Genomic DNA, 20,047 nt, shown 5'->3' on the forward strand with positions numbered 1-20,047 from the left:
ATGAGCCAGGAAAAGGAATTTTACAAGGTAATGTCATCACTTAAGGCAAGGACTGGCCATTTTCACTTCATTTGTGGTGGAATGTCATCAGTTAAGGCGGGGCAGGGCATTTTCACTTCTTTTGTGATTCTTCAGTTACTTCAGGCCATCTGGGCATATACGTGCATGTCACAGGGGATGTGATGGCTTGGCTTGGGCTCAGAGGCCTGACACACGTGAGGAAGGAATCCTAGGAGGACTTACAAGAAACAGTTGATGGTGGTTAACTTGGGGAACAGAAATTAGAGGGTTGGAGGGCAGAGGGTTCTACTTTCCATTTTCTTTCTGTATGTTCAACATGAATTTCCTAACCCATGCACATGAATTACATTTATTTATGCAAATAAAGATAGTCTGAGCCAAGAACTGATGGGCTGTGTTTGTCATATGCGTACCTGCATAAGAAAGAAAAAAAAAAAAACCTGAGAAGCATTAAATTTTGGAAATGAGAAAAAGCACCTATAATCCACCACCTCCCTTCATTCACAGTACCGAAATGTGCAACAATGTAAATGATCGAAAAATTATGAACAATTTACCCAAATGGGATGGAGCCAAGGAGGAGTGAAAGAAGGAGGGGCCAGGAGTGGACTCCTAGCCTCTTTAGTAAATGCATCACTCCCCTTTGAGCCACTGTGGCTCCTGTGTGTACCTTGCTTGGGGTCCACTCCTGCCTGCCATTTCAATCATCTGTGCAATTATTTATGTCTCAACTCCCAGCATCCCCAAAGTAATAGCTTATATAGGGCAGACATTGTCCTTCTGTTCTTAGGTGCTTCTAGAGCTTCCTACATGCATAGTAGAAACTGAACAAATATTTACTAAATAGAACATAAGGAAGTCTCAGCAGAGCGCAGTAAGTCAGGCCTGTAATTCCAACATGTTGGGAGGCAGAGGCAGGGAGATCACTTGAGGTCAGGAGGAACACTTGAGGTCAGGAGTTCGAGACCAGCCTGGCCAACATGGTGAAACACCGTCTCTACTAAAAATAGACAAATTAGCTGGGTGTGATGGTGCACGCTTGACGCTTGTAATCCCAATTACTTGGGAGGCTGAGGCAGGAGGATCGTTTGAACCCGGGAGGCAGAGGTTGCAGTGAGCCAACATCGCGCCACTGCACTCCAGCCTGGGCCACAGAGCGAGATTCCATCTCAAAAAAGAAAAAGAATGTAAGAAAGTCTGCAAGAAGGTTAGAGGGCACCTTCTTAGTGGCTTGACACCACTAAGATGGGTTAAAATATTCTTCCCTGCCACCTGTGGCTGGAACCTTAACCAGATATTCATGTCTGCTGTGGAAGTGCATGGCAAGGTTCAAACTCCTTTTCTTGTTTACCTAGCCCTGGCCCACACCTGCCTTTCTGCCCTGATTCCCAAGACAAATCCTGCGCCCCAGCAGTCAAACTGGTCCATTCACCACTCCCTGGGCGCACCTTGAGGCTCCCTGCCTTCAGGCCCTTGCTAGTGCCTTTCCCAATCTCTGCCACTGAAAACCCAGGTCACACCAGCTCTCTCAACTAACGTGCTCCGATGACTGGGCTTGCTTCCTCTTCTAACCTCCAGATGCTTCACTGCGGGTTGTATCCCACCTTGCACTGTGGTCATCCAAGCCTCCCCTGCTAGAGGGTGAAGATGTGACTCTTACCCCTGCCTTCTCCGGTCCTATTACCCAGCTCTGGGGTCTGCAGAAAGAGAGAAAGAGGAATATAGGAGTGTAATTCAAGTCAGAGGTAGAATTAGGTTAAAAGCTGGATCAAGACTGGGTTGAGTTTAGGATTAGAATTGGGAAAAGGTTCATCAATTCTTAATCCCACCTACTAGGCGGCGCCCGCAGTCTCATTAGGGTCAAGACGCCTCCTGTTCTTGAATTTGATTACCAGTCTAGCAAGTTTTTTTCCTGCCCTGCTGTCCCTTTAAGAAGGTGAACCAGGTGAGGCCGGGACTCCGCCCCCGGCACTGGCCCCGCCCCCCGCCCCCGCCCGGCCCGCCCGGCTCCCCCAGTCCCTTGCGACCAGACCCTGCAGTCCAGGCCGCTGTCCCAGGTCCCGGCCCGGAGCCATGGAGCGGCGCTGGCCCCTGGGGCTCGGGCTGGTGCTGCTGCTCTGCACCCCGCTGCCCCCGGGGGCGCGCACCAAGGAAGGTACCGACCCCCGCCCTCGCGCCCCCGCCCCCGCGTCCCCACCCCCTCCCGGGGCCAGGCCAGCACCCCCCTGCAGAAGCCGGCATTCCTCAGGAGGCCCTGTTCCCCGCGACCCTCGCCAGCTCTCTCGCTGCGCCCGGCCGCCGGGCTATCGACTGGCCAGGCTCATCTTTGGTCTTTAACCCCAAGCGGCTGCTCTCCCGGGTCAGTCACCCCAACTCCCGCAGGCCAGCAATCGGCGCCTGGGAGTGAGGAGGGAGTTCTTGACCCTTGCCAGGAAGCAGCACCTGCACCCGCACCGCTGCCTGCATTCCCAGATAGTTCCAGCTTCAGGTGTCCACCCCAGAGTTCTGAGCCCTTGGAAGTTGAAGGTGGCAAGTCGCCTTCTGCCGACCTAGGCCAGGGACAGAGGGACCCGCCTCCGGGGGAAGGGTTAGGACTGACGCCACAGGGGTTCCCAGTTGTCCGAGTCGAATATTCCATGTGAAAGCTGGAACACCCTCTCCGGCCCTACTCCCCACCACTTGCCAGGCAGGGAGCTATGCCTCTTCTCCCCACTTCACGGTTCTGATCACTGGCCAGGTCAGGCCAAAGCAGGCTTCGGACACTGGAGGTGAGCCTCCCTACCTACGAAACCACTTCCGAGGTCCCGGTCCACCCTACCCACTTCTGGCTAGCATAGGTGAGCTCCTCCTGCCCTGCACCCGTTCCAATCCTGCAGCTGATGGGTGCCCCAGGCCGCAGCAGCCTGGGTAACGAAGAGTTTTGTGGGGCTGCTCTTAATGCATTGACTTTGGTGAAAGACTCAGCGCTCCAAACCTTGTCCCACTCTGCCTTCCTTCCTTCGCACACAGAAAGAGTGAAATCCCTGGAACTCTTCACTCCTCAGTCCTGAGCCCTTTTTCTCCCCTAAGTCTCAGGAAGTCACAGCTTTTAGGAACAGGATGTTGCAGCCTGGGGCTGGGGCCCCAGAATGAGGAATGTGAGCTGCAGGGGCACCTCCTCCCCCAGAGGTGACAGACTTCTTTTCTCCCCACTTTCAGTTACTCTGATGGACACAAGCAAGGCACAGGGAGAGCTGGGCTGGCTGCTGGATCCCCCAAAAGATGGGGTAAGTGTCAGGGGAGGGAAGGATCTTGGAAGACTCCTGAAGGCCAGTGGGAAATGGGGTGGAGAGGTGGGTGGAGGAACAGAGAAAAGAGCAGGAAAAACTGGAAGTGTCTCCTCAGGGAGGGGGAGAGGAGGCTGAGTCAGAGCCTCCTGAATGGGACAAGGGGTGGGGGGGTCAGACTTCACCCCAAAATGAACGCTTGAATGGCCTGGCTCCTCCAGTGAATACTTCGGAATATTGTGAATGCAAGTTGATACTTGTGAGGGGGAGAGGAGCTCACATACCCAGGGAGAGAATGCACCATGCTGGGGACAGTTGAAGACTGAGACCAGTGCTTTGCTTGGGGAGGGACAGAAAAGGCAGAAAAGCATCGTCAATCTGAGATCCATTCATCCCAATGAAGTTGCATTGATAGGTTTCAGGGGCTGGGGAAACCCCTGAAAGTGTACTCTAAATTCTGTATATGTAAGCGGGCATTTTTTTTCCTAGAGAGGCCAGCCAAAACTTTCATCAGATTCTTCAAAGGGTCTTTGACTCCTCCAAAGTTAAAAGCTGCTCCCCTAAACGTTTCTGAGCCTTTAACTCATCCTCCACACCTCCTCAGGGTGACTCCATGCACACCATGCATTCCAGCTGTTTGAAAGTGTCAGAGCTTTTTCCAATTCCCTTCCTTCCCTGGATGTTCCTAAGACTCAGTGAACAGGTTGTGGGGTGAGTCCGAGACAGCATATTCAGACTCAAATGCAGAGAGCACCTCTGATGATGTACGAAAACTCAAACTCAGTTTTTTCCTACTGCACTCTCAACACAGATCACTTCGGTGACCTGTGGTCACCAAAATGCATGGAGTGATTCCTCCTGCCTGCAGTGAGTTCTCTGGCAGATTCTTCACTGGACAGTAGCTAAGTGCCCTCTAATCTTATTCAGTTCTTACTCTATCTACCTGGAGATAGCCTCAGGTTGAGGGCCCAGCCCCACAAAACTGCCCCCCTCTAGACACCAATCACAAGTAACAGGTTGTCCCCTATACTTCTGTTCCATCAGATGTAATCAGGTTTACCTGACCACCCTCCTCGGGTTCAATTAGTTTGCTGGGATGGCTCTCAGAACTCAGGGAAACATTGACTTACATTTACTGGCTTATGATAACGGATATTACAAATAATACCGTGAACACCAGATGGAATAGCTGCATGGGGTAAGGTATATGTGAAGGAGGAGAGCCACCCTGCAGCGACCTAATCATGTTTGGCTGTCCAGAAGCCCTCCAAACCCTGTCCTTAGGGGCTTTTATGGAGGCTTCATTACATAGGCGTGATTGATTAGATCATTGGCCCTTGGTTATCAGCTCCACCTTCAGCCTCTACCTTTCCTGCAAGTTGGGGGTGGGGCTGAAAGTCCCAACTCCAATCACAAGGTTGCTTCTGCCACCCAGGCCTGCCCGACCCCAGTCTAGTTCCCATCCCCGTCAGTCAGCTCATTAGCATATAAAAAGACATTTGCCGCTTTGGGGATTTTGAGCGTTTTAGGGGTTGTTTGCCAGGAAATGAGAACAAAGACCAAATATATATTTTACAATTCACAGCGCCCTTTCTGCCAGCAGCACAGCTGGCCACAGAACCACAGGGGGCTGCCTAAGTTACTGGAGCATCTACAACTCTGGCTCTGGAACCCCTTCTCTCAGGGTTTCCTTCCCTACCCCAGTACTTGAGACTTCAATCCAGCCTCTGTTTCTGGGGTCAGGGTTACTTGCTTTCTTTCCCTCTGGGTCCTACAGTCCTGGCTCCATTCTCTGTTCTCTGTTCTCCCACAGAGTAGCCTGTAATTAGAGCTAATAGACTAAACCATAGTGGATCCTCCAGGAGGGGCTGTTTGGAAGATCCAGCCCTATTAGGTGACTTACCTCATAAACCAGCTAATCACCCACAGTGATAGCTGCAGGTCCATCTGCTGGCTCCCATGGGCCTTCCGTGGGCCGTTGACACCTCCACCCAAATAACTCTTTCCTAATTTGACTGGAATGGCAGCAAGGCCCCTTTCTCAGCTCAGACAAAATAGTCCTGCATGCTGGGAGGGCAAAGAGACAGCCAGCAGTCACACACTCCCACTATCTACCTTGTCCCCCTCCTTCTCCCCATCTTTTCAAAACACACACACACACATGCACATGCAGGCGTTCAGGTCCAGAATGCACCCATGTGGCAGCCAGCAGCGCCTGAGTGATAAGCAAAAGGATCCTTACTGCTGACCCTGGACAGCTGGCTCTCGCCCATCTGTCACTGCTGGAACTGGGAGAGGGAAGTCACAGCTGGGAACATCTGCTTCTCCTGGCTCCAGCTGTAGCCGCGGCAATCTGGCTAATGAGCTGCACATTAACCACCCGCCACCCTGTCCACCTGACCCCCGCCAGTGCCTTCCACTTGGGCTGTCCCAGCACAGCCTTCCTTAGGAGCAGACTCTTGGTGCCTTTTTCATTCCAGCTTTCTTGCCTTTTAGATACCCCTTGCCCAATCGTTGAACACCCTAACATAATGCAGAAATGTGTGCCTCATAGCAGCTTCTGTTTCTGCCCCACCTCACCCCAAATTTTTGATTAGTGATTTTTTTTGCCTTTTCCCAGAGCTGAGGGTAGAGCTGAGGTTCCCTGTATTATAATGGAGTGTAAAAACCTGGGGAAAGTGAACTTTCTAAGGGCCTCAATCTATTCTGCATTAAATTACAGGGTTGCAACAAAAATATCAATAGAATACTTTATAGAATTTGAGAGCTTTTGAAAATTTATCTGACAGAGGAAATACTTAAGAATGGTCGAGGGCTGGGCGCGGTGGCTCAAGCCTGTAATCCCAGCACTTTGGGAGGCCGAGACGGGCAGATCACAAGGTCAGGAGATCGAGACCATCCTGGCTAACCCAGTGAAACCCCATCTCTACTAAAAAATACAAAAAACTAGCCGGGCGAGGTGGCGGGCGCCTATAGTCCCAGCTACTTGGGAGGCTGAGGCAGGAGAATGGCGTGAACCCAAAAGGCGGAGCTTAGAGTGAGCTGAGATCCGGCCACTGCACTCCAGTTTGGGCGACAGAGCGAGACTCTGTCTCAGAAAAAAAAAAAAAAAAAAAAAAAAGAATGGTTGAGAAGAGTTTTTGAAGAATGAAATGGGAGACTTGTCTGACAAGCAGATATCAGAACCATCAGCTAAAACATATGGCTTGCATAAGGTCACTCAGGTTAATGGGACAGAATAGAAAGTCCAAAAACAAGCCGACATATATGAGATTTTAGTATGTGATAGCATTGGAATTGCAAATCAATATGGAAAGTAAAAACTAGTCAATAAACCTATAGTTAAATATGCATCATTTTTAAATAAAAATATAAAGATATATCTCTCCATTATACACAAAATTCATTCTAAGAAAGCTAAAATCTAAACCTAAAAGCCAACCTACACAAACTTTAGGAGAAAACATAGATCATTATAATCTTGAGATAGGAAAACTTCCCAAGTAAAATATACAACCCAGAAATCATGAAGGGAAATACTGTAGATGTGATTATGGAAGAAATGTAGAATGTATGTCCATATCAAAACATCATTAGCAAAGCTAACTGGTATGGCAGACAGGGAGAAAATATTAGCAACATACATTTGAAGGAAATGATTCATGTCTATAATATGTTTAAAATAAACTCATCCAAATGAATAATCAAAAGACAAAAGAATGTCATGCAAAGGTTATAGACAGATAATTGCATAAACATGCCAACAGCCAATGAACAAAAGAGAAATATACAACTTCCTCCTCTAAGAAATGTAAATTAACATGCTAAGAAGCTGTGTTTTGACCCTAGGACTGGCAGAAAGCAAAAAGGTTATTAATATTCTTTATTGATGAAGTTTTGAGAAAATGAGCCCTCTTGTGTTGCTGGTGGAAGTGTAAATTGATAAACCTTTTTTGGAAGACAATTTGACAGTATCTTGTAAAACTTCTAGTATGTCTACCCTTTGATATGGCAGTTCCATGGAAATCTTACATCAATCTGTACATGATTTCTTTAAAAAGAAAAAAAAAACTAGAAGATGTCTAAATATCCAACAATAGGTGAATGACTAAATAAATTATGGCCTTCTCTACAATGGAGTATTACTTATCGTTTGCTAAAGAAAAAAAAAAGTAAGATAGCTCTGCATACACTTTTGTGGCTGTCTTTCAAAGACTTTTTTGAGAGGTAGTCTCGCTTTGTCGCCCATGCTGGAGTACAGTGGCAAGATCTTGGCTCACTGCAACCTCCGCCTCCTGGGTTCAAGCGATTCTCCTGCCTCAGCCTCCCAAGTAGCTGGAATTACAGGCAGGTGCCACCATACCTGGGTAATTTTTTTGTATTTTTAGTAGAGACGGGGGGTTTCACCCTGTTGGCCAGGCTGGTCTTGAATTCCTGACCTCAGGGAATCTGCCTGCCTCGGCCTCCCAAAGTGCTAGGATTACAGGCGTGAGCCACCACTCCCGGCCCTCAAATACTTATTATTTGTGAAAACAGAAAGTAGGTTACAAAATAACACTTGTGTGATCCCGTGTTGAAAGCAAAACTCAGAAACATTCAAGCAGTTCTCTGGAGGCATTGAAAATGGTCTGGAAAGTTTTGCTAAAAATTGTTGAGAGTGGCTTCCTCTGAGAATGAGAGTGGAAGGATGAGGGTGAGGGAATTAAACTTTATTCTGTGTAAGTCTTTACTTTTTGACTTTTCACAATAAGCACACAGAGGTATAATGATTAAGAGCATGAATTCTGGAGCCCAGAATGCCTGGCTTATTTTCCAGCTCTGCCTCTCCTAGCTGAATACCTTGGCAAGTCACTCGACCTCCCTGTGCCTCAGTTTCCTCGTGGAAAGTGTTTAAACTGGTGACTGGGCCACAGTAAGCACTATGTTAGTGCTAGCCATTAATATTACTAAGTTTAAAAGTTCTTTTCAGATAGAAGAAGCTAACAGCCTGGCCAACATGGCAAAACCTTGTCTCTACTAAAAATACAAAAAATTAGCTGGGTGTGGTGGTGCATGCCTATAATCCCAACTACTCAGGAGCCTGAGGTGTGAGAATCGCTTGAACCTGAGTAGCAGAGGTTACAGTGAGCCAAGATTGTGCCACTGCACTCCAGCCTGGGCGACAGAGTGAGACCTTTGCCTCGAACAAACAAACAAAAAGTTAAGGGGAGTATCAAGAAGTCCAGCCAAATCTGTCAATTGTTGATTTTGATGGTGGCTATAATTGAAATATTGGAGAGGGTGAGAATCCCCTTACAGTTCTGTGCTTGTTCTTACCCTCCAAATCTAAGGGGTTTTAATAATTAAAAATAAATCTTGGCCTGTGTGTGGTAGCTCACACACTTTGGCAGGCCAAGTAGGAGGATCATCTGAGTCCTGGTGTTTGAGATCAGCTTGGACAACATAGTAAGACCTCATCTCTACTTAAAAATAAAAATAAAAGGCCGGGCGCGGTGGCTCAAGCCTGTAATCCCAGCACTTTGGGAGGCCGAGACGGGCGGATCATGAGGTCAGGAGATTGAGACCATCCTGGCTAACACGGTGAAACCCCGTCTCTACTAAAAAAAAACAAAAAACGAGCCGGGCGTGGTGGCAGGCGCCTGTAGTCCCAGCTACTCAGGAGGCTGAGGCAGGAGAATGGCGTGAACCCAGGAGGTGGAGCTTGCAGTGAGCTGAGATCCGGCCACTGCACTCCAGCCTGGGCGACAGAGCAAGACTCTGTCTCAAAAATAAATAAATAAATTAATTAAATTAAATAAAATAACCCAGTGTGTTGGCAGGCACCTGTAGTCCCAGCTGCTTGGGAGACTGAGCCCAGGAGTCTGACACTATAGTGAGCTTTGATTATGCTACTGCATGGCCAACAGAACGAGACCCTGTCTCTGAAAAACAAAAAAACTCATCAATATGCTCTTGAACAAACAGAAGGGATTTGTAAATGAGCTTTGCCTTGGGGGTACCTGACAGCTCTGCTGATGAAATAAGGGACCAGACTAACTGAAGGGACCAGGATCAACTGGGGATGTTAAGAGACTCTTGTCTTACCCATCTTATAATCAAATAAATCCCCAACCCTAAACACTCAGTCTACTGTCCTAGAGCTGAGGGGTGGGGAGAGGCAGGACAAGTAGCATAAACCTGAGGGGCTCTGACACAGCTGCTTCTCCATCAGCTCTAAAAACCAAGGGTTTTTAGACCAAGTCTAGTCCCTGACTCTGATTCCCTCCTTGCAGTGGAGTGAACGGCAACAGATACTGAATGGGACACCCCTGTACATGTACCAGGACTGCCCAGTGCAAGGACGCAGAGACACTGACCACTGGCTTCGCTCCAACTGGATCTACCGTGGGGAGGAGGCTTCCCGGGTCCACGTGGAGCTGCAGTTCACCTTGCGGGACTGCAAGAGTTTCCCTGGGGGAGCCGGGCCTCTGGGCTGCAAGGAGACCTTCAACCTTCTGTACATGGAGAGTGACCAGGATGTGGGCATTCAGCTCCGACGGCCCTTGTTCCAGAAGGTGCTGCTTCCCTCCATGCCATCTGGGTCCTGGTGCAGATCCCTGCCAGGCTCCTTATTGGGTGCCAGAGAAGGCTGCAGAGACAGGAAGAGGGTGCAGAGGTAGAATCATGAAAAGCATTTGGCACTTGAGGCCTGGGCATGGTGGCTTGTGCCTGTAATTCCAGTGCTTTGGGAAACCGATGTGGGAAGATCACTTGAGGCCAGGAGCTTGAGACCAGCCTGGGCAACATGGCAAAACTTCATCTCTGCAAAAAATTAAAAATCACCTGGGCATGGTGGTCCATACCTGTAGTTCCAACTACTCAGGAGACTGAGGCAGGAGGATCACTTGAACCCAGGAGTTTGAGGCTGCGGTGATCTGTGACTGTGCCACTGCACTCCAGCCTGGGCAGCAGAGCAAGATCCTGTCTCTAAAGAAACAAAGAACAATGTGGCATTGGAAATCAGAAGGGCTGAATTTTGAGTACCTTCTCTGCTGTGCCCTGACTTCAGGGATGTCATTTAACCTCTCCAGCTTTTGTTGCCTAGTCATAAAATAGTGACAATAATAGGGCTAGCTATATCTATTTTATAGGCTTTTATAAGCATCCACTGAGATCACAGGATGCCATGGTGGAGGGGGGAAGTGTAGCACAGAGTTATTCAGACTTTTCCTATCGATACCCGTGATGTTCATAAGCAACCTACTCCCTTAGTATCACTGGAGTCACGTAGCAAGACAATTCCCTGCAGGCTGGTACTCTCTAACACATCTCTTTCTTTCCTACTCAAAAAAACATCCTGGGATGCAGAAGAGGAAGGAGCATTTTATATGATGTGCTCTTGTTTCTTTCCAAAGAGAAAATGTTGTAAAATTTGTTACTAGTAAGAAATTGATAATGACATGCTCTACAACTGATCATGTTATTGGCACTGGGTTTAGGGAATGCCTCTGAATAGTAGAAATGTTATGGACTGTAGAGTCCCAGTGCCTGGATTCCAGTCCTAGCCCCATGATGTGGTCGCTGTGTGATCTTATACAAGGTCTTTAACTTCTATTAGCCTTGGTTTCCTCATCTATTAAATAGAGACAATAAGCCATCCTGCCTCATAAGAGGACTGCATGAGCTAAATAGCATAATGCACATAACTGCTTAGCCTGGCACCTCACACATACAAAGCTCATTGTTCATGGTTGTGTAAAGTATTAAGCAAACAATTGTTTCTGTTATGTGGGAAAGAAGCAGGACTTTGCCATTGTTCCCCTTTCTTCCCCACCCTCTACCCAGGTAACCACAGTGGCTGCAGACCAGAGCTTCACCATTAGAGACCTCGCATCTGGCTCCATGAAGCTGAATGTGGAGCGCTGCTCCCTGGGCCACCTGACCCGCCGTGGCCTCTACCTCGCTTTCCACAACCCAGGTGCCTGTGTGGCCCTGGTGTCTGTCCGGGTCTTCTACCAGCGCTGTCCTGAGACCCTGAATGGCTTGGCCCAGTTCCCTGACACTCTGCCTGGCCCCGCTGGGTTGGTGGAAGTGGCAGGGACCTGCTTGCCCCACGCACAGGCCAGCCCCAGGCCCTCAGGTGCACCCCGCATGCACTGCAGCCCTGATGGCGAGTGGCTGGTGCCTGTAGGACGGTGCCACTGTGAGCCTGGCTATGAGGAAGGTGGCAGTGGCAAGGGATGTGTTGGTAAGAATGGAGGCGGTGAGAACCTGAGGAACCACTCGGGAGGATTGCAGGAGTACCCCGGCAGAGAAGGAGGCCAGTGCTCTGCCTCAGTGGGTTTTTAACCTGAGTGTCCCAGAGCTGCAGACACACACATGCAGAGATGTTTCCAGTAGAAGGGATTGGGGCAGGAAGGGGTGGTGGTGGTCTGCCTGTAAAAACATTTACAGAACCACTGCTCTGCTGTGTTCTCTCTCCAGCCTGCCCTAGCGGCTCCTACCGGACGGACATGGACATACCCCAGTGTCTCACGTGCCCCCAGCACAGCACAGCTGAGTCTGAGGGGGCCACCATCTGTACCTGTGAGAGCGGCCATTACAGAGCTCCCGGGGAGGGCCCCCAGGTGGCATGCACACGTGAGTCCAGGGGGTGGGGCGTGACCATCTGGAGGGAGGGGCTGGATCTTTGCTGAGATTTTGTCAGGGTTGGATTTTTCCAGAGTCTGTCAGATATTGGAGATGGTCCAGGGTGTCAGGCACTTTTAGCCCCTGCCCTGGCACCCTGCTCTCCCTAGAAGAATGCAGAGATGTAGTCAAACCCAGTAGAAATCAAATCTCCCTAGGAGGACTTCAGAGGACATCGAGGATTGGGTGGTGGTGGAGGCCGGGGATCAGCAGCTCGGGTGACAGCGTGGTTGGCTTCTACTGATGGCTCCTCTTCTCCCACAGGTCCCCCCTCGGCCCCCCAAAACCTGAGCTCCTCGGCATCAGGGACTCAGCTCTCCCTGCGCTGGGAACCCCCAGCAGATATGGGGGGACGCCAGGATGTCAGATACAGTGTGAGGTGTTCCCAGTGTCAGGGCACAGCACAGGACGGGGGGCCCTGCCAGCCCTGTGGGGTAGGCGTGCACTTCTCGCCGGGGGCCCGGGGGCTCACCACATCTGCAGTGCATGTCAGTGGCCTTGAACCTTACGCCAACTACACCTTTAACGTGGAAGCCCAAAATGGAGTGTCAGGGCTGGGCAGCTCTGGCCATGCCAGCACCTCAGTCAGCATCAGCATGGGGCATGCAGGTGAGAGGCTGAGAGGGGCTGGGACAGGGACCTGGCTTAAGAAGGGCTTAAGACCACAGGGACAGATTGGTGGGCAAGAAGCCATAGAAAAGTTACTAAGGTTATTTCCTTTTTCCTTACATATCCAACCTTATTCCTCCGGACCCCCAGAGTCACTGTCGGGCCTGTCTCTGAGACTGGTGAAGAAAGAACCGAGGCAACTAGAGCTGACCTGGGCGGGATCCCGGCCCCGAAGCCCTGGGGGGAACCTGAGCTATGAGCTGCACGTGCTGAACCAGGTCAGGATGCTACTGAGAGACGGTCTTCAGTGTCCGTGCCCAGGCACACCCCAACATTCCTAGCCTGGGGTGTGGGGTGGGAGGAATCCACCCGAAGTCCACTGTGTGGCTTTCTCAGGACAAAAGGCTGTGAAGAACCCTGTCCTAACCATTCTGCTCTCCAGCCCCTCCCCATGTGCTCTGATGCTGTCCATCACATCCACCCGGCTCTGGTTCAACACTGCCCGTTTAATGCAACTCCAAACCACAGGATGAAGAACGGTACCAAATGGTTCTAGAACCCAGGGTCTTGCTGACAGAGCTGCAGCCCGACACCACATACATCGTCAGAGTCCGAATGCTGACCCCACTGGGTCCTGGCCCTTTCTCCCCTGATCATGAATTTCGGACCAGTCCACCAGGTGGGGTATCTTGTGTTCTGCCCCAACACACATACACCTGTTGCCCCATTGAGGCAACTCAGCTCCTGTTCCACGTAGTGACCCTTCCTCTTCCTCTACACACATGCACACACATTCCCTTCTCCCGGGGTAGGGGACAGACACCGATCTGATGCATACTGAAAGATCTGACCCTAGGTGTACCCAGGGCCCTGTCCTTTAACCCCCCTCATTTCTACGGACTGTGAGTCCCAACACTTCCTCACCCCTTTGTGCCTACAGTGTCCAGGGGCCTGTCTGGAGGAGAGATCGTAGCTGTCATCTTTGGACTGCTGCTTGGTGCAGCCTTGCTGCTGGGGATTCTCGTTTTCCGGTCCAGGTGCCAGCTTCTGCCCCCTCCCCAACCACCAGCCCTGGGGTCAGAAGCCCCTGACTGCAGCCCTAACGACCCTCCCATCCCCTAGTACCAAAGCTCAGTGAGTCCTCACACCCATCCTGCACTCCCACCCCATTTCTGGGGAAGATTCAGCCAGAGTCACTCGGACCCCTGAGGTGGTCCTGGGGCCCTGAAGGAGCTGGTCCCCAACCTCCGCAGGAGAGCTCAGCAGCAGAGGCAGCAGAGGCAGCGTGACCGCGCCACCGATGTGGATCGAGGTGAGCCGGGTGCACCTGCGTATGTCCCCACATGCGTGTGCACACCTGTGTGTGTGGGTGTGTGTGTGTGTTGGGAGGTGCCACTGGGAAGGGATCAAGGGACATAGTTGCTAGGCCAACTCTGGGAGGACATGTGGGGTTTGTTGTCCCCAGAGCTCTTGTGTTTTGCTACCTAATTAACTTTGGTTAATTAATTTTGTACTGACGGCCCCCCAGTGGCTCTGATGCAATTTTCTGTTAGTGTCCGTTCGCTGCTGGGGCCGGTGTCTTGTCACCTTGGGCTCTGGACAGCCCTCCCCATCCTGGAGGCCAGGCCTGTGGGCCGAGGGCCAGGCGGGAGGAGGATTGATGTCCTCAGAGGCTTGTGAGCTTCCTGCTTGTCACCTCATTAGGTGACCCACAAAGGGGAGAGTGAGTGGTCCATCTGGGCAACCGGGGTGGGAGCCAGGCACGGCTCTGTCTGGGAATGTGAACGAGGTGCGACTGACCAGAGTGGTGTGGGGACTGGGCGCTGAGAAGATTGGGCAACTCAGGCAGCAAATATGCTCTTTGGGTTTGGATCCTGGCCACCGCCCTGGACCTTGTGAAGTAAGGACAGAGGAGCTTGGAGCATAGACAGGGAGAAGAAAGGCTTAGTTGCTAAATGGAGACTTTCTCCCACCTCAGCCCAAACAGGAGTCACCTTGGGGAACAGGGAGGTGTGGAGAAGTGTGTGGTCTGCTGCTGGGCCTTCTCCTGATCCCCATCTCCTGAGCCCTGATGTTGGTACTCCCCAACCCCCTGTTCTGCCCATAGAGGACAAGCTGTGGCTGAAGCCCTATGTGGACCTCCAGGCATACGAGGACCCTGCACAGGGAGCCTTGGACTTTACCCGGGAGCTCGATCCAGCATGGCTGATGGTGGACACTGTCATAGGAGAAGGTGAGTCCCACTGTGCACCGCAGCAGGACCCCCCTGTGGGGCAGCACAGAGCCACCAGCAGGCCCCTTCCTTCCAGCGCTTCTCTGGGGAGCCCAGCTGACTTCTCTGGTCCAAAAGTTACCAGATGGACGCACTCTCTGCTCTGCTCTGTATCGTCTTTGAACCATTGTGTTCTTGTTAAAAACCCCTCATCAGGTGCCCTGGAGCAACCCCTGTCTCCTACACACTGGCTTCTGTGGTTTTGGAGTTTCTCATAAAGGGCATTGAACACATTGTTTCATCCATAGAAGTGTTGCTGTGCTGAGGGCCCGGATGTTCTCTGATAATGCCCAAATGTAGGAGCCATTCCCTCCCTAGCCTGGCATTCCACCCTATCAGAGGCCCAGTGTCCTTGGGCTGCCCTGATCCCTTGGGTCACCAGAGGAAATGGGTCTCAGTGGAGAACAAAGCTTGGTGGTGTCCTTGCCAATTGTGCAGCTGAGCCAGGCGAGCTGGGACCAGAGGAGCTCACAGAAGAGAGGCGGCCATAGCCAGCGTCCCTGCCACTTGGGTACTAGCCCCAGACTGGCCTGCTCTTCACGAGCACGGCCTAGTCCCGCTCCACAGGGTTCATTCACCCTTCGGTTACCAAGCGCCTATTGTGAGCCAAGAATTGTGCAAACACTGGGAGACAGTGGTGAACAGGTCACAGCATTGCACTCCAGCTCCAGACTCTGACCTTCCCCAGGAAGGATAGCCCACGCCCTGTCCCAGGAAGGGCACTCCATGCTTCTGATTCTCCAGAAAAGAAAAGGGCCAGAGGACTGAAGGAGTTGCTGCCTGTCGCCTGGAGGAGCCCTGCAGTGCATCGGGCCACAGCCTATTTTCTTTCTACCCAGGAGAGTTTGGGGAAGTCTATCGAGGAACCCTGAGGCTCCCCAGCCAGGACTGCAAGACTGTGGCCATTAAGACCTTAAAAGACACATCCCCAGGTGGTCAGTGGTGGAACTTCCTTCGAGAGGCAACTATCATGGGCCAGTTTAGCCACCCGCACATTCTACATCTGGAAGGCGTCGTCACAAAGAGTATGAGGAGCGCTCTCCCTCAGCTGGGGGTGGGAAATGCAGGAAGGAGGGGCGAAACCACTGAAAGTGGAGGGAGGATGTGCGGCCAGGGGCAGGAAGCCTGCTTCTGAGTGTGATACATGTGTCTGTGTCTCAGGAAAGCCGATCATGATCATCACAGAATTTATGGAGAATGGAGCCCTGGATGCTTTCCTGAGGGTGAGGAGGGCAGAGGACTAGCTGGGGAGGGGGATGCACCATGGTGCCCTGGGCACTGGGAGGAGACCCGGCCCATTCCCTGACTCACCCGCTCACCCTGCTACAGGAGCAGGAGGACCAGCTGGTCCCTGGGCAGCTAGTGGCCATGCTGCAGGGCATAGCATCTGGCATGAACTACCTCAGTAATCACAATTATGTCCACCGGGACCTGGCTGCCAGGAACATCTTGGTGAATCAAGACCTGTGCTGCAAGGTGTCTGACTTTGGCCTGACTCGCCTCCTGGATGACTTTGATGGCACATATGAAACTCAGGTGAGAGCCCGGTACAAACCCAATGCACATTCACATTGCCCCATAACATGCCATTCACACAGTCACGTGCATAAAGACTTGGCCAGGCGCAATGGCTCACACCTGTAATCCCAGCACTTTGGAAGGCTGAGGTGGGTGGATCACGAGGTCAGGAGATCGAGACCAGCCTGGCCAACATGGTGAAACCCTCTCTCTACTAAAAATACAAAAAATTAGCCAGGCGTGGTGGCGCGCACCTGTAGTCCCAGCTACTCGGGAAGCTGAGGCCGGAGAATCACTTGAACCCAGGAGATGGAGGTTGCAGTGAACTGAGATCGTGCCACTGCACAGCAGCCTAGCAACAGAGGGAGACTCTGTCTCAAAAATAAAAATAAAAAAAAAATAAAATAAGCAAAAGACTCGTGCTCAGGTGGACACCGTAACTCTCTGTCCCTGACCCATGTGCCTTCTTAGGGAGGAAAGATCCCTATCCGTTGGACAGCCCCTGAAGCCATTGCCCATAGGATCTTCACCACCGCCAGCGATGTGTGGAGCTTTGGGATTGTGATGTGGGAGGTGCTGAGCTTTGGGGACAAGCCTTATGGGGAGATGAGCAATCAGGAGGTGAGCCCAGAATATCCTTCCTCATCTCATCTCCAACTCACACCTCTTATTCCCTCCCAAGGTCCTCCCATGGCCTTTTCCTGCAAATGTCTTTATTTATTGATGACCCTTGGTTTTTCTGTACTCCTGGCTCCTCTGGTCCTTTACCTCATGCCCTGTTCTCTTTACTCCTCCCACCCTGATCCTCCCACTGTGATCCTCCCATCCTGCCTAAAATCTCCACTGCAATTATCTTGTGTGACCCTCGATTTCTCATGGGCCTCCAGGTTAGCTTGCTACTCTAGAGCATCCTCCTGTCCTGCCGTGCAGGTTATGAAGAGCATTGAGGATGGGTACCGGTTGCCCCCTCCTGTGGACTGCCCGGCCCCTCTGTATGAGCTCATGAAGAACTGCTGGGCATATGACCGTGCCCGCCGGCCACACTTCCAGAAGCTTCAGGCACATCTGGAGCAAGTGCATGCCAACCCCCACTCCCTGCGGACCATTGCCAACTTTGACCCCAGGTAACCATGTGGGGGAAGGACTAGGGAACCCAGAAGCAGTGCTAGGAGAGTGGAAATGGGCATTCAGCCACATCCTCCGAGTGCTGGGCCTGGGGAGCTCTGGACCAAGTCCAGTGTATGAGGCAAGACCACAGACGTGCCCTTGGAGAAAAGTCCAAGAGGTCAGCTTTAGATCATGCATATTTGCAGAAAATCAGTTACAGCTGGGCCCCGGTTCCCTCACTTCACCTGGGCTCGAGGTTGGGGGGTCCCATCTTTTCCCTTCTCTGGTTGCTTCACCTAGGACACTCCCGGAGTCATCCTTGCCAATCCCACTGCGTTGTACTGTGGCCCAGTCTTGGGATGCATCCTCTTCCCCATAGAAATATTTCTGCATGTGGAGGAAAGGGTCATCCATTCACGAAGTTTTGGAGGACTGACTGGTGCAAGCTGTTTGCTGGACATTGGAGATACAGCTGCACTTATGACCTGGTACCTGCTCCAGGGAGCTTGGGCAGCCAGGCTGGGGTAGGGTAGGCAGGAGCAGCCTTGCAGGGTTTGGGAATGCTCCTGGATCACATGGCTAGTTCGTGGGGAGCTGAGGGCTGGTAGGTTGCAGATAGTGCAGGATGACTGCAGCATCGTCTTTAGGAATAGCATCCATGAGGCTGGAGAGACAACCAGAGTCAACACAAAGAGGACCAACCCTGTTGAGAAGTTTGGACTTTACCCTGAGTGCAGAGAACCAATTCTTTTTTTCTTTTTCCCCCGAGATGGGGTTCTTGCTCTGTCACCCAAGCAGGAGTAACATGGCACAATCTCAGCTCACTGCAACCTCCACCTCCAGGATTAAAGTGATTCTCCTGACTCAGCCTCCTGAGTAGCTGGGGTTACTGGCACATACCACCATGCCCGGCTAATTTTTGTACTTTCAGTAGAGACACGGTTTCACCATGTTGGCCAGGCTGGTCTTGAACTCCTGACCTTGTGATCCGCCCGCCTCAGCCTCCCAAAGTGCTGGGATTACAGGTGTGAGCCACCTGGCCTGGCCTAGAGAACGAATTCTTAAAAACTCTCCACAGGAGGGGACATGGTCAGAGTTGTATTTTACCAAAAATATGGCCTGAATGTAGAGAATGAACTGATGGGCAGGGGTAGGTGGGGCACTCAGGTCAGAGAGACAGGCAAGGCTGTACAAGTGCTTTATTGGGTAGCCAGCGTGGCCAACTGACCTCTGTATCCAACCACCATATATAACCTTGTTTCTGGGAGAAAACATGCTCTAAGTTCCAACTTTTGAAACTATCTTTTGGAGCGCAACTCCCTCATACACTGGAGACTGCATGTGCTAATCTTTCTGGAATGCTGGATATTTTTTCCCCCAGCAGATTTACTTTGCTAATGGTTTTTGGCTCTGGTGAGCTTTAGTACAGGAACACTCATTGTATTGTGGCTGTCAGAGTGCAAGAATAACAGCCGAAGTTGAAGGTGGTGAGGAAGGACTGCTCCCAGAACTCAAGCAGCCACTATGAAAAAAGGCAGGACCACGCCCAGGTGCCAGGGCCTCTGTTCTACCTTCAGCTTCCTCTCAGACAGGAGACTTCCATGTCTTAACCAGCCCCCAGTCAGGTGCCCAGAACCGGCCACTCCAGCAGGAGACAGGCTGGTGATCCACTTCTGTTGGGGCTTCCAGGGCAGTCCCTTTCCACAGGTCTGTCGACATAGCAGAACTGTCAGCCAGTCCACTGTTGTGAGCACACCAGGAAATAGGCCAGGAAATGGGCTCAGAGATCATGGTGGGGTCAATCCACAGTCTAGATGATCTCTGTGCCCAGACACCGAACTTCAGTGCTGGCCGCTTATGCTCAGAGGCTAAGGCCCACCAGCTCAGCCCCTGTACTCCCGTGTCACTGACGAGCCCATATGCCACAGGGTGACTCTTCGCCTGCCCAGCCTGAGCGGCTCAGATGGGATCCCGTATCGAAGCGTCTCTGAGTGGCTTGAGTCCATACGCATGAAACGCTACATCCTGCACTTCCACTCGGCTGGGCTGGACACCATGGAGTGTGTGCTGGAGCTGACCGCTGAGTAAGGAGCTGGGCTGTCTGGGCAGGGGAGGGCTGTGGGGGTGGAGCCTCCGTACTCATGCCCCCACCCTTCCTTGCCCACAGGGACCTGACGCAGATGGGAATCATACTGCCCGGGCACCAGAAGCGCATTCTTTGCAGTATTCAGGGATTCAAGGACTGAGCCCTCCTCTCACCCCACACCCAATCAGGGAGCAAGGAGCAAGGACGGGGCCAAGGTCGCTCATGGTCACTCCCTGCGCCCCTTCCCACAACCTGCCAGACTAGGCTCTCGGTGCTGCTCCTGCCCACTCTCAGGAGAACCCTGCTCTGCACCCCAGAAAACCTCTTTGTTTTAAAAGGGAGGTGGGGGTAGAAGTAAAAGGATGATCATGGGAGGGAGGGTGAGGGGTTAATATATATACATACATACACATATATATTTTTGTAAATAAACAGGAACTGATTTTCTGCCTCCATCCCACCCACGAGGGCTGTAGGCACTACAAAAGAGCTGACTACTGA

General features: G+C 51.6%; 1 protein-coding gene and 1 long non-coding RNA gene across 5 annotated transcripts; one reads left to right on the plus strand and one right to left on the minus strand.

Annotated features, from left to right (window-relative positions):
• Window positions 1-133: 133 nt before the first annotated feature.
• Window positions 134-10,082, minus strand: LOC117072362. Of its 2 annotated transcripts, XR_004432767.1 has the most exons (4): window positions 9,644-10,082; window positions 5,191-5,354; window positions 1,559-1,718; window positions 134-434 (listed from the first exon to the last, which is right to left on the minus strand). It is a non-coding gene; the product is annotated as an uncharacterized LOC117072362 (long non-coding RNA). The 2 variants fall into 2 exon arrangements; XR_004432766.1 differs by lacking the exon at window positions 134-434 and having other exon boundaries at window positions 1,165-1,718.
• On the plus strand, window positions 2,014-20,033 carry EPHA1 (EPH receptor A1). Of its 3 annotated transcripts, none has more exons than XM_033192426.1 (18): window positions 2,014-2,176; window positions 3,220-3,287; window positions 9,560-9,841; window positions 11,112-11,514; window positions 11,751-11,906; window positions 12,219-12,563; window positions 12,714-12,841; window positions 13,092-13,242; window positions 13,504-13,600; window positions 13,817-13,875; window positions 14,671-14,796; window positions 15,675-15,860; window positions 15,997-16,058; window positions 16,165-16,371; window positions 16,825-16,974; window positions 17,284-17,477; window positions 19,389-19,544; window positions 19,628-20,033. In XM_033192426.1, exons 1-18 carry the CDS (start codon window positions 2,095-2,097, stop codon window positions 19,704-19,706), a joined length of 2,931 nt encoding a protein of 976 aa, XP_033048317.1. In that variant the 5' UTR covers window positions 2,014-2,094; the 3' UTR covers window positions 19,707-20,033. The 3 variants fall into 3 exon arrangements, 2 of the variants coding, with proteins under 2 accessions (XP_033048317.1, XP_033048318.1); XR_004432760.1 differs by lacking the exon at window positions 19,628-20,033 and adding an exon at window positions 17,761-17,948 and having other exon boundaries at window positions 2,027-2,176; window positions 19,389-19,472; XM_033192427.1 differs by having other exon boundaries at window positions 2,029-2,176; window positions 11,112-11,244.
• Window positions 20,034-20,047: the final 14 nt, after the last annotated feature.

This window comes from Trachypithecus francoisi, unplaced genomic scaffold (genome assembly GCF_009764315.1).
Source record: "Trachypithecus francoisi isolate TF-2019V2 unplaced genomic scaffold, Tfra_2.0 Lachesis_group4, whole genome shotgun sequence".
Taxonomy (NCBI): Eukaryota; Metazoa; Chordata; class Mammalia; order Primates; family Cercopithecidae; genus Trachypithecus; species Trachypithecus francoisi.

What these genes read in the sequence shown, in the direction of transcription:
- EPHA1 (XM_033192426.1), top strand. Translation starts at nt 2,095, where the DNA reads ATGGAGCGGCGCTGGCCCCTGGGGCTCGGGCTGGTGCTGCTGCTCTGC. An exon ending in GGACACTGTCATAGGAGAAG is followed by an intron (nt 14,797 to 15,674) that starts GTGAGTCCCACT and finishes CTTTCTACCCAG; the next exon opens with GAGAGTTTGGGGAAGTCTAT. An exon ending in GGGAGATGAGCAATCAGGAG is followed by an intron (nt 16,975 to 17,283) that starts GTGAGCCCAGAA and finishes CCTGCCGTGCAG; the next exon opens with GTTATGAAGAGCATTGAGGA.